Source organism: Pleurodeles waltl, chromosome 3_1 (assembly GCF_031143425.1).
Source record: "Pleurodeles waltl isolate 20211129_DDA chromosome 3_1, aPleWal1.hap1.20221129, whole genome shotgun sequence".
Lineage (NCBI taxonomy): Eukaryota > Metazoa > Chordata > Amphibia > Caudata > Salamandridae > Pleurodeles > Pleurodeles waltl.
This window is the reverse complement of record NC_090440.1, coordinates 733,096,139-733,110,398: the sequence shown is the minus strand read 5'-3', so window position 1 is coordinate 733,110,398 and position 14,260 is coordinate 733,096,139. Positions and strand designations below refer to the sequence as shown.

Genomic DNA, 14,260 nt, shown 5'->3' with positions numbered 1-14,260 from the left:
CTTGAACAAGTTTAATACAGTCCCAAATACATTCAGTGGCCATCATGTTACACACACAACCTCCATATAGAATATACAGGTATGCATTTTTCCTTCACCATTTGGTAAAATACAGCGGCTGGTATATGTATCAGCCATTTACCACCCACCATTCCCCATGAAAAAATAGCTATTCCTAGTTAACGGATAGGAAACATTAGAATACAGTGGCCATTGTATTAAACAGCCCTTTAATGCCCACCATCCCAGTAAACGGGCAATCATGAGGTGACCCTTTGCCCAGATAGTGTTAATGTGTAAAAATGATAAAACAATTAGGTAATGATATCACAAAAGGTGGTGCATTACAAAGAATAATTTGCCTTTTCTTGCTGCATAATTTAGTCAGGCCTGTTGCCTAATGTAGTTTTGCTGTACTGCATAATTCCAGTGGTCCTTGGTATACGTAACAGCGATTAAACATGTATCATCCTCCATGTAGAAAATGGCTATGCTAATTATCACAAGTGGAATAAGTAAAATCCAATGACCAGGATACGCAACGGCCATCATCCCCTATGTGAAAATTAGCAGTTCCCATTTTCCTAACACGAGCCATTAGAATACAGTGACAAATACATTCTTCAGATTTTAAAGTCCATAATCCCTGCACAGCAAATATGTATTACAATTTTCTTACAGAAATCATGAAAACTATGTTGCAGGGATATGTAACAACCATATAACACTCATCATGCCCCATGTTATCGACACAATCCCCAATTCCTACCAGGAACAAATTCAACCGTTTCCAGTTATATTCATTGGTCCTTTAATGCCCATAATCCCACATGTGAAAAATAGGTATGCCCATTTCTCACCACAAATCACTAAAATACAGTGACAGAAATATGCAACAGCCATTAAATAAACAAGGCCCCAAACCCCATGGAGAAAATCACTATGCCCATTATTTCAAGTGGATAAAACATCATGCCTGAGATACGGATCCACCAGTAACATTATCCATTCCCACTGTCTAACAGAAGCCCATTAAAATATAGGGGAAAATATATTCAATACCCTTTTAACACCCGTCATCCCCCATATAGAAAACAAGAATCACCAAACTACAGTGACAGGTATATGTAACAGCTATTTAACACTCACCACCTCTCAGGTAGAATGTCGCTACGCACACTATCAAAGGAGGAATAACTTTTATTCCGTGCCTGTGATAAGTAGCAGCCTTTTACCTCCCATACTCCCCCTAAAACATTTCAATTTTACTAACACGACCATTACAATATAAGGGGAAAATATATTCAAGAGCTGTTTAAAGCCCATAATCCCTGGTGAGTAAAATAGCTATTACCATTTCCTTACAGTATATGTAAAAGCCATTTAACTCCCATCTCCCATCAACCCGGATGTAAAAAAAAAAACAACAACAAAAAAACTAGCTCTTCTCCCTACCTGGATTAACCCTAATGCAATCCCAAATATATTTAATAGCCATGTAACGCCCATACTACCCCACGTAGAACACAGCTATGTCCATTTACCGTCAATATTTACTAAGTAAAACTACCAGGTATATGTACCAGCCATTCAACCCCCATCATTCCCATGTAAAAAATATTTATGTTAATTTCCTCAACATATTACTAAACTACGGTGGCAGGTGTATGTAACAGCCGTTAACACCCATCATCTCCCATGCCCATTATCCCAAGAGGACTACGTACAACACCGCCCAGGATATGTAGCCACCATTTACCTCTCCCCCTTCCCCAGTGCCCCAATTAAAACATTATCTATTTCCATTTTCCAGCAGGACCTTTATAATATAGGGGAACATGTGTTCAACACCTGTTTAACGACAATTATCCCCTGTGAGTAAAGTAGCTATTACCATTTCCTTACAGTAATCATCAACATACAGTGGAAATTATACGTAAAATCCGTTTAACATTCATCATCCCAGACAAAGAAAATCCCCATTCCCATTTCCTACCTTTAACAATACTAATGCATTTTGAAATATAATCAAAGGCCATGTAACAACCATAAACCCCATGGAGAACACAGATATGACCGTTTACCTTCAACATTTACTAAATAACAGTACTGGGTATATATCCCCGACATTTAACCCTCATCAACCCCATTTAAAAAATATTTATGCCCATTTCCTCAACACAGGTTACAACTGGCAGGTGTAACAACCATTTAACACCCATGTAGAAATCATTATGGCTATGTAACACCCATAATCTGCCATGCAGAACACACATCTGCCCATTTTCCTTCTTGCCGCTGAGCATTCCCTTTGTTCCACAAGGGGCACCTCCAGTGCGGCTGGAGCCAGCCCCGCACTGAGGCACTCGTCTGTGGGCCAGACACTGGCATGGCCAAGGAAAGATCATTTTGAGGTCCAGAGGATTATAGAGAAGGAAAGGAACAAAGAGGCACACAGGAACTACTCATGCTAGTTGCTATAGGCAACCATTCTTGATCTGTCTGTCTCTCACTCAGATCCTTTGCAAATGCCAGAAAAGGTACACTATAATACCAGTGAAGGCAACAAGGCAGCCAATTTGCAGCCACGCCATAAATTTAATACTGCAGATAACCAAGTATTACTAAACACAAGTGGACTAGAAACGTCAACTGATACTGACATGGACTGTCCTGCAGGGCCAGCCTCCGTGGAAGTGGCTTTCTTTCATGTCACTCTGAGGAAGGCGGCTGACTTGATTTGACTCTTCTTTCTGTAGATTCAAGGTCTAACATCCTCACAAGAGTTCTGCTAACTTTTTGGCCGAGCTGTTATTGCCCTTAGATGGAACCAGTAAGAGATATGTGGGGGAGAGCCCACTTTCGTCAGAGGAGTAGACTGCTTGGTGGCCAGGAGATATAAACTGGCTCCAGGGGATCTGGTGTTCTTGACAGTGCACCCTTCCCTGGAAAGTGGTGGTGCAGGCATCCTCTTGCACTGAGCAGGACCCAGAGGCTTTCCCAGCCTACCATCCTATTAGTTAGTCAAAAAAGCTAGCGGCTATGGGAAAATGTACTTTCTTTGCAGGTGCCATGGCATTCAGTCTTGTAATGCAGCCTGTTTCCTGGATATGTATACCCATGTTCTATGGGACACAGTAGCAAAGGTTGTCCCACATTTGCCGGAACACTTCATAGGTGTGGTCCACAACGGACAAGACACATCCAGACGTGTCGCTAGGACATGACTGGAAACCAAATCTCTGTGGCTAGGGTCATGTGCTCCTCTGTAGCTTTAAGCAGACATGCCTGGTTTAGTTCAAGGGACTTTTCAGGAGATGACCTGGGGGAACTGATGGATATGCCCTTTGATGGAGCCTGTATTTTCAGGGACAAAGCTTATGTTTCCATGGAAAGGCCTTAAGTGGGAAAGGCAATAGTCTAATCTCCAGGCCTTCACTCACCCACAAATGACTACAGGGAGTGGGAGTTTTGCAAATTTCAAAGCTTCTCAAAGGGATTTCATTTTCAGCAATGCCAACCCTCTCAGCCCTCCTAGGCAGCAAAATCTACTGTTCCAGCAGTTGAGAGGTAGCGGCAGGAGTGGGGTGTCAAAGTTAGCAATTCTCTTTCCCAACACCACCTGAAGGGCTGCTTTAGCTTCCCCTTGAAGGAGGAAGGGTGTCCTCCTTTCTACAGGTCTGGAAGGCCATAACATCAGGCAAGTGGGCCGAAGGGTTGTAGAAAGGGGGTATGCTCTACTCTTCCTGCACATCCCCCTCATCACATCTCTTCTCCGCAGTCCTTTCATTTAGAAGACCATCTTCGGGTCCAGCAACAACACATGGTGGCAGCCCTGATGTAAAAAGGAGCTCTGCAGTTGGTTTGAGTGCAGGAAATTGGGCACTGGTGCTACTCTTGGTACCTTCTGGGTCTCAAAGATGGTGATCTTTGCCCGATCTTAGACATCAGAAGTTTGATCTTGTTCTTGTGCATGAAAATGTTGAAGATGTGGCTCCTCGCTCAGGTCCTAATAGTGCTTAAAGCAGAAGATTGGATGGTGTCCCTTGACTTGCATGGAGTGTATTACATCATATTGATACTGCAGTGCACACTTTGGACCATATTTATACTTTTTTAGTGCCGCATTTGCGCCGATTTTGGACGCAAAAGCGGCGCAAACTTACAAAATACAATGGTATTTTGTAAGTTTGCGCCGCTTTTGCGTCAAAAAATGACCAAATGCGGTGCTAAAAAAGTATAAATATTGGCCTTTGGGCTTTGTGGTAGGGTCCACTCACTACCAGTTTGTAGCCCTCCCATTTAGACTGACATTGGCACCCCGGGTTTTAATTAAGGTGCTTGCAGCTCATCTTGGTAGATAAGGGATTTTCTTATTTCAGTACGTGGATGACTAGCTGCTCTAAAGATGGCTTGCTGCAGATGTTGTCAAATCACCTGCAGGCAACATCATCACTGCTGCTCGAATTGAGGCTTTTGTTTCCAGTATTGTATTCATTGCTACAGTACTGGACACAACATCTTCATACACTTTCCCCTCCTCCAAAGAGGACTCAGACCATTTGAGATATTATTTTGATGTTCTGATAGGGAGCCTAGAAAATTAAATAATATTAACAAATTAAGAAACTGTATATAAATTAAAAAAAAGAAAATGTGAAGGAGTTTGAAATTGGAGGCTAAAAATTAAGTTAGTATTCTCAGATTAATTCATGGCAGCAGTACAAGTGCTTCAAACAGAATACAGTATGAATGATAGGTGGCGTCAATTGAATTTAGAAAAGCTTCAACCTTCCCATTGAAACTTAAGTGTAGATTTTTTTAAAATATTTGTTTGTGAACCAAATAAAATATTTATTCATGTGTATATTTGTTGAATGTTTGTTTTGGTATTTATTGTCTTGCATTTTCAATTATGGAAAATGCTTAGATCGATTTCCAGTAACTACTAAGTGCTAGGGAAAACCCCCTTCAAAAGGGGACATAACCAGCCCCAGGATGGTTGTAGGACCAGTGTGTTTCTCTAAGCAATTGTCAGTTGCCAAGATTAATTCCAGCATTCCATGCATCTTCATCTTGTTTGTTGCAGTTTATGTCTTAAGTGTGACAGGTGTACCGAGAAGTGGGTCCTCTGCTTATTTTGTCATAGAACTCAAAGCTTCACCCTTCTGACAAAGCCCAGATAGGCCAAAACCAGTCTTGCTCCTCACCTGGCAGTCTGGGATGGACTATTACCATGAGAAGCAAGGCTGGTACTGTTTTGCATACGGTGAGCCTCTGCCTTCAATGTCATTGTGAGAGTTAAATGAAAGACCAGAATGCAATCCAGAACTATCACCAGTAGTTCAGATTAGTTTTTAAATTCCATCCATCGCCTTGTTGTTTGTTGCAGCTGGCGCCCTATGCCCGACGGCTAAACTCAGATGTAGGGTCCCTTGTGCAGTGCGCTATAGGACTCTAGCACTCTACAGATTTTGTCTAACTAGGCCAAAACTAGTCTGGTCTTGCTTGTGCTCCCTTCTCAAGGGGGCCCTCACCTGGCTAATCAGGAAGGACAGTTCCCATGAGGAGCTGGGTCAGTACTGATTTGCATAAGGTGAGCCTCTCTCGAGTGTGTATTTGTAGGTGGAAGGGGAATGCAGCCTTCATGATCGGCAGTGGCTGGGATCAATTACGCATTCCATCCATTACCTTTTTGTTTGATACATATAGTATAAAAGCAGGAACACTATAGCCCACTACTCTGCCATACGTCAGCCAGCTAAGAACGCATCTTTCCCATTCAATCACCCAAAAGACATACTCCACCTGCAAACAAAACTGCTTTACACATCCACTCACTACAAATAACAAGATGATTAATTTTGGTTTGAGTATCTTTGGGGGAAGTGTGGTCAGGTGCTAAAACCACCTTCACTCATCCTCTGCAACCCCCACCAACCCCCCACCATCACTACACCACCATGTACATCCAAATCTGCTTTGATCCCTTCAAGCCATGGTAAGTGTCATTCATAAGCTAGCTGAGGTGGTACAAGAATTCCGTGGCAATAGACTGGCTCCCCCTATCTTACTTCCAGGATCCATTTTTTAGGGTCGAGCCTGCAAGTGCATGTACTAGCGCATGCAAGACATTGTTGTGTTCAGTACAGGGCTTGGAGCCCGCTTGTCGCTCACCATTTTTTGCCTTGCGTGGCACTCCTCTTTACAGCCTCGGAATGGCACACCTGGCATCATCGCCGTTTCTCTGTGTGGAGCAGGGATCAATCACTAATTGATTTCAACTTGATTAGTGCCCGTCTGCTGCTCCAGACGTGATCAAGGTACTATTTTGTTCTAACTTCCAGTGCCCCACAAACAGAAGGCTTGTGACTGGCAAAAACATATTGCACTGTTTTATTTCTTAAAGCTAACTTTATTTTGTTAAGACTGTTTTTTCAGTTTCCACTCATGTTTTTTTTAAAGTTTTTGTTTGTCGGCGCTGTTGTCAAAATGTGACAATTAACTTGTTTGAAATATGTGAGACCCATTACATTGCACATGCTTGTTTTATGCTTGGTGACATTTCATGCTTACCCGGACTTCATTCTTTATTCCGTTACCTGGCAATTTAGCTCGTCGTTTGTTAAGGACTATTTTTTTTCCGATTTCCATACTAGAAACATTTTTGTCTCCTCCCATTTGAAAACGGTTGTCTTTACACTCCTCGGTCCAAACATGAGCAAAACAAATCTAGGATATGTTAAAAATCGTTGGCCAGCTGGACAAATCGTGGAATAAAGCCAGTTTTGTGAATCTCTAACAGAAAGGATATTAAGTTGACCGGTACCTGTTTTTCCCTGATATTTTCATTGCAAATTCCAACACTTGTTTTTTGTAACCAGGCTCCTTTGTAGACCCCAATTGCACCTTGACATGTTTTCCAGGACATCAAAAACAAAAACCTCCCCTGTCCATTCTTTGCAAGATGATGTTCTAGTATTTTAGACAGCTCAGACCATACCAGGATGCAACACTCCCACATGGATACTCGTAAGGAGAAATATGCCTCAATGTGATATTCATAAGAACATACTCTTTCAGATCCCTTTTGTGTGAATGTCCAGCCTATGTTGCTGTGTCCACAATACAACAGCTATGTTTATCTAGCTGTTCTTGATTATCTCTACAATTAATGAACAAGTATCACAGCCAACCAGGGAAACCGCATCAGCTTCATTCTCGAAAAGAGTGTATTTTCCACCACAGCGACAAAGAAACGAATAACAATCTTCATCTGTAAAACAGAAGAAAGTAATTCAGTTTTCAAACGTGTAGTACACATATAGACAGAAAAACACTAAGAATTAATTCAGTGGTAATGAAATAGAGAAATTTAAGTTGTCATTCACAATACACCTCTCTAAAGCTGTGGGGCAAAGCAGGAAGAATTTCCATTTAGGGAGTCACTTCATCTTAAAGCCTGATGTGCAAACATATATAAAGGTCCTGCATTAGGAGGCATTCCAGCCACAGAGAAAGTGTTTTAATTATTGCTTTTAACATTTTTTTCCAGTTAGGAAACAGTTATGGTGGACTAAAGCAGCTAGATCTAGACATGGCGTATAATTCTTTCATTTTAGGTTATGTAAATGCAAGAGATACATTAGTGCAAATGTGAACATGCGAAGTTTGCCATTTAAGACAGCACTTGGCATTAGAGAAATGGCAGGCAACCAAGAATCCTGAAGTGAGACTAACTGATGCAAGATGGAATCCTCATTGTCATTATGGAACATGGACTAGAAACAGGCTGATGAGGGAAATTTTGTACCTCTTTCCAAAGGACAGCTAGGGAGGAGAGCTGTGGTAAAATCACAACCCACCTTTGTCTGAGGTGGGGTCCTGGCCCTCTCCCACTATTGGGGAGGAGAGCTTGGGGGACAATGTCCACCCAGTTTGATTTCACAGATCTGCAAACTGACTCAGAGCAGGTACTGCAGATCTCAGGAGGGTGAGGGGCAATCAGGGTCAGCAGTCACAATTTTGAGAACCCTCAAACCTTCACGGGAAAGATAGGGTTGCTTGCAAAGCACCTTAAAAAAGAAGCATGTAACACAAACATTCCGTGAGGGTGAGAACTGTGCTCGGACATGCAGTTGCAGTGAGCACCTACAGAGCAGACTGGCTTCTTTCCACAACCCACTAGTTGGTGCAAGTCTGGGCATTGCTTAAATGTTTTGCGCCAGGCCACGCAGTCTGGGGCTGTTCATGTGGTGGTGCTCCAGCATATCAAACAAATGTATACAAGCCTGTTTTTCTACTAGAACATAGATGTGCATGGTTTGTGTACTATTTTGGTTGCCTGAAAATGAGGTTGTTGAAGCAGATATGTTAATTAGAAATATTAATGAGTGTTATGCGTTTTGATTAACTAGAAAATGAGAGAAACGATTAACCATAGAAAAATGAATGTGCACGTCTGAAAATTTGCCCACGGAGATTGGCCACCAGAATGCACAAGTTATACTAAAAATGATTTAAAAATATGTGAAATGTTGGAAATGTGTAATAAAAATGTAATAATATGTCATATTGAGTTATACAACGTATGTTTTGCATTATATTGTAGAGTTAACTTAGCCAAAGTTGTGGTCTAGTTTTGCCAGGCCTCATGCCGAAGCTGAATAATCATGCAATATAGAGAAGCTGTTGTGTTGAACTGACCTTGAACCACTTGTGTTAATAAAATCTGCTTGGCTAGAATATTCTGCAATGAACCGACAGACAGGAGATGAGGCAATCAAATTTGTATCAAATCCGGTGTAAAGCAGACAAGATGTACCTTCCCAAGATTCAAACAATGGAGACACTGATTGGAGAAGAAGGTGCAACATTTTTGATACCTGATGAGCCGGATGATGAGGACATCGTACAGTGAACCCATCGACACCCCGAGAACGGCTAAATATTAGAATTCACAGATATGTAAAATAAAAGTCATTGGCTAGCGTCACATAGGGTGCTTAATTTACCAATTAGGAATTAGGGGATGGACTGAGTAACTTTAATATAATGTCGTGACACAGGGGGAAAACTTCAGATCTAGAGGGAGAACCGTTGGCGAGAACAGATGTTCGAGGTTATGCGTGGATGTTCGAAGAGATTGAAGATTCTGTCATTGGGCTCATGTTCTTGGGAGCCTGATGCGTTGCCGATTGATTGATGACCTGAAGACGAAGACTGACTTTGTTGCTGATCCATACCGTGGATAGGTAGCTATGACAATGTGACCGATTGACTTTTGTGCCTTTTCTTTCTAGGTACCAACTGCGCTGTGTTTATAGTTTTTCTACTAGCTAGATGTTTTTCTAAATTCATGTTCCAAATTGTTTTTGCATGAAGTCCCACATCCCAATGCTAATCTGGGTTAGGTAGGGTTCCTATTCTGAGACGTTGACATATACGGTGACAAATGATTGCTGGACTGATTTGCTGAACTCTGCTATTCATGTGAACGCATTCTTCTTTATTGGCTTATGTTGAGGCATAAAACGCATGTTTTCTCAAATACTGAGTAGGTTATGTTATTGGTGGTCACTAATTAATTAATCTTGAGTGAATTGAATAAAGTTTGAATTAACCTTATGACTTAGTATGTAATAAATAGGGAAATAAAATTGATAAAACGTATAACTGAGTTGTGGTTATTCATGAAATGTTGACGTTATTCACTAATGATTAATGTCTTTGCTTATTGGTTACTGATTGGTTAAATTGAATATTGATAACATTGGCCACTACATGGCTAGGATACTCCATGCGATCCAAAAGGTTAATCAGCCTTTACGCATCCCCTTGTAAGTTTACTTACTAAGGATCAGGCGCGCTAGCAAGGTCGATTTGTAGCCTATTAGGGCTAGCCCAGAGTCATCAAAATAAATATGTTGCAAATAGTTGTTCAAGTACATCTCTTATATTATGAGTATTATTTCGCCAGTATGCAAATTCCCCTTCACATTCAGTGACGTGAAATAAATTTTTTTGGATTTAAATCTTTGTACAATTAACCCATCCAACTGAGTTGCCATTAGTGTGTGCACACAGACACTTTAAACATAGCATCTTTAAATATGGATACCATTTTAAATTCGCTGAGACAGATTCACTACATTTACCAACCAGGTGAGAAACATGAAGTGTAAAATATGTAGGTGTTTTGTGCAAAATTGTAGAAATGACAGTATAAAAGCGACATTCACAAATATGCAATGTACAATTAACAAGTACAAGTGACAGTAGCAGTAAATTTCATGAAAAATCGACACAGAAGTCTGCACGGGAAGACACTTAGGCCAATATTATGCATTCGTCCTTTAGCACCCTCATACTCAACAGCAACAAAGATAGTACAACAAATCCTAGAACTGTTTAAACATTCTGGAACATGATGCATAAATACTGAGAACCTGCAGTTATCTTCTTTCTTTTATTGCTGCAAATGTAGCCCTCAAAGTTATCTTCATAACTACTCTTTATTTTCTAATTGACCTATTAGTAATCCAATTTTGTTTTTAAAATCTTACCTACGGGAAAAACAAATAGTCATAGAGTGGAATAATATTATCCTCTGTGTTTTTACTAAAACCATGATTTTCTTACCACCTGGCTTGTGGCAAATCTGCATTTTGTAGCAAGACACGGAGGCCAATACTATGCGTGTTCAAAGCTTAGGAAGAACATATTCCAGAGCACACTCAACTGGTTTGAAATAACATTTCCTAAAAGCTGAATCTCTTGCCCAATCAGCTGATAAACTTCCATCAACCATCATAGCCTTGATGAAGAATGTGCCTTAAATATTTGACTATCTACACCATTTGTCTTCATTACCTCTTTAATCCAGCATGCTAAAGTTAGGAAAGGAAAGGGCACAATGTGAAAACTTTAAAGAAATCAACAATTGTGATACTCCCTGTTCTATCGGATTCATAGTTATTGACTCATACTCTTTCAAACGGTCAACCACACATAACTTATCATGGGCTCTCAGACTTGGATAAAAAATAGTTCTTGACATAGTCTTAGTTCTCCTTCTAATATGGAAACATATGCCGGCAATCTGAAAACACCTTATAGTAACTTTTAATGCCCAAATATCGGAAACAGTCTTAAAAGGAAATCAAACCCAATAGAATAGAGAAGAAACGCCTCAAACTTAACATCCTGTTAGGCTCCCAACTTTGCAGTTCTCTCATAACTATATTCACGGCCCAAAGTTTGGCAATGGAGAAGCTTTAAATTGTACACTCCTCAGCAGAACATTTCGACCAAAAGGTAAACCATCTTCCAAAAGGGGACCTGCCGAAATTGCTAATTTATAAATGTTAATTGTACTACAGGACACACTCACATGGATAATTATTTTTAAAAATATACAAATTCGCAATAGGTGATGAAATGGGATCCAGATTCCTTTCATTACACCAACAAACCTGTCTTCTCCATGCCAACATACATGCCTTTGTTGTCCCAGGGGCACAAGATTCCCAAATGAGCTCTGAAGCCTCTGCTAATAAAGCAAACATCTGCCAATCTTGCCTGAAATCATCCACACCATCAAATGTAGTTGACAGGCCAACACTAACTTGTGAAACTCTCCCATCGCATTGGTTAACAATCAAGGGAAACATAAAATCAACAATTGATCCTCTACCAAGATTTCCAAGACTTCTGGAAACCATCCAGGTCACATACCCAAGGGTATGAGGCTTAGCTGCCTTTAACTTCTAACATGTTTTTATAAAAGTCCCTAAGCTTGCACTTGCCTGGTAATTTAAACCAAATTCCAAATGGATTTGGGCTGGTGAAGCATTTCTTGGGAGACAAAAAAACTGGCTCTGATTCAAATACTGTTTATTCGTCTTTCTCCATCACCCTCCTGTTATTCGGGTTTCTTTCAGTTATTACTGTTTCTTTATGTTGTTTGTATTTCTTTAGGTTTTATTTTGTATTTTTGAAGTTTACATAGCGCAAACTGGACATGCTGTGTAATGTAAAATGCTACTTTGCATGAGCACATTATACAAGAACACATTCATTTTATGTTATGGGGAGATCAAGTGATGTGCCCAGAATCACAGACTCGAGCTGATGCGGAGTCTTGAACTGGGTTCCTCCGTTCCATAGTCAACAGCTCTGGCAGTTACACCACATCCTCTCCCATCATCTCTGAGTTTACTGATGCTGTTGCAAGATTTATGACGGTGTTCTTGACATCTGTGTATACGAATCTCAGTGACGTCTCACATACTGGAATGAAACTACTGGCCATTCAAAGCAGAGTTGACAGAAATAAAACGTGAGACACATTACTGAAATTTATTTTTCAAGTCATGAAGGGATATTGGCCAAGAAGCTGTAGGAACATCATGCATTTCGTGCAAGTATACATTGCCTTGCCCAATATCACTTCATGCACAGTTGAAGAAAGTTCAATATTGTTTCTCATGATTTATTTCTGTCAACGCTGCTTTGTGTTCTAATAACCAGTATTATTTGTAAGGAATCATTAACATTAGTAATAATAACTAATAATTATTAAGTATTATTCTTCGTTGAAATAATATGTTGGCACCCTAGGGTTATTCCTATCTATTAATATGAGTCATGACGTGGTTACATAATTATGGTTCAATCATAATTAATGAACCATAATTACACACCCCATACAAGATATAATTTGCATAGCAATAATTCCATTTGTATAGGATGATTTTATTAGTATTTTCATTTTGAAGTCTTTGCTTGTCCTGGTGAAGTGATTTCAAATTCAGTAAACATTAACAATACACAAAATAAAATTGGAAACATATTCTAATTGAATTAATAAATGAAATTTCGATTATCAAACTGCAATAGGCTGATCTTTTCAAATGTAGAACCACCTGATACATATTGATAGAAAGGTGCTCCCCTTGAATTTGTAAACACGTTTTTGATTATGCGTGTGGTAGGACAGCATTCCACACTAACAAGTGGAGAACTGTATGCTGATCATTACACAGTTGACCAAAGTTTATTTGAAAACAACTGTACTGGACAGCATTTGTAGCAGGGTATGAACAATATTTCCATTGCTGTTATGGTTTAAAATCAATAGTTTCTCAGTGCACTTCAGGCTACCTTTTTATGGAGCGTATTAGTATTTGAAGTTTAAATTGGAGCTGATTAATACCTCTTGAAGAAGGGCAATAAAATGCATGGAAGTTGAGTAAAACAACAGTTTACAGCACAATGTGACAAATAAATTGCCTAAAAATACATAATGTTTTAGGCATTTCTCATGCAAACAGTATCTGGTGGAAGTTTCCAAAACCAGAGAGCCTGGTGCAATCCTCCAGAGCATTACCTCTCTCAGACACCAAATCATGCAGCTGCCTGTAAGAAATGTTGTGATGCCCGCTTTGTGTCTTCTTAGGCCTCGCCTGCAAAAGCGCATGTGCAAAGCTCACGAGTGACATTGTCTTGAATAAGGGGCTCGGAGCCCACCCACTGCTTGCCATTCATGGGGTTGATTGTCACTCTCATTTGATGCCTTCTTATTGGACAGCGTGAGCTATCTTCACTTCCCCTTCTCTGCAGGAGCACAGACCAAGTACTGATTGTTCCAGATTTATTAAGGTCCTTGCGCTGCTGGCGCTGTGATTGAGGCATCATTTTTTTTCATTTCTTTCTTTTCCACCTCCCCCTACCTCCCATCCATGTTGCTTATTCTCCGAGCCCCCCATCCATGTGCTTTCCCCCCCGTTACCCCATTTGTTGCTTCTTTTCCCAACCCTAAGCCCTGTCCTTGTTGCTTCTTTTACGTCCAACCTGCACCCAACCCATCTAGCTTGTTTTCCCTCCCACCTGTTTCCTCTTGCCCCACCCATCCATGTTTCTTCTCTCTCCCACGTGCCCCCTCCCTGTTTCTTCTCCCCCCAACTGCTCCTGTCTCAACGCTCCACCACTTGCCCTTGTCACTTTTTCATGTCCATCTCTGTTTCTTCTCCCTTCCTCCCAAAAGACAGAAGGCGAAAAAAGAGCTATGACACAGTTCGTGCTGGCCGCTTCATAAAGCCTTTTTTTACCATCCTGCTTTTCACCCAAACCCAACTGCCAAGGCTAATAGCTCGCCCATGGGAGAAGACCTATTGGTTTTGCCAATGCTTGTTGCAATAATCTTTTCCAGAAATGTGCAACTCAGCCACAAAAGGGTTCATAGACATAAGTTAAAATT

At 40.5% G+C, this 14,260-nt stretch overlaps 1 protein-coding gene across 1 annotated transcript in view; it reads right to left on the bottom strand.

Moving 5' to 3' along the window:
- Window positions 1-794: 794 nt before the first annotated feature.
- The window catches only part of DNAJC24 (DnaJ heat shock protein family (Hsp40) member C24), a 168,135-nt gene continuing 154,669 nt past the window's right edge, over window positions 795-14,260 (bottom strand). The window contains exon 5 of the mRNA XM_069223478.1: window positions 795-7,276. Within this exon, the coding sequence (XP_069079579.1) occupies window positions 7,146-7,276 (131 nt within the window). The 3' untranslated portion in view covers window positions 795-7,145. The remainder of the gene's footprint in view (window positions 7,277-14,260) is intronic.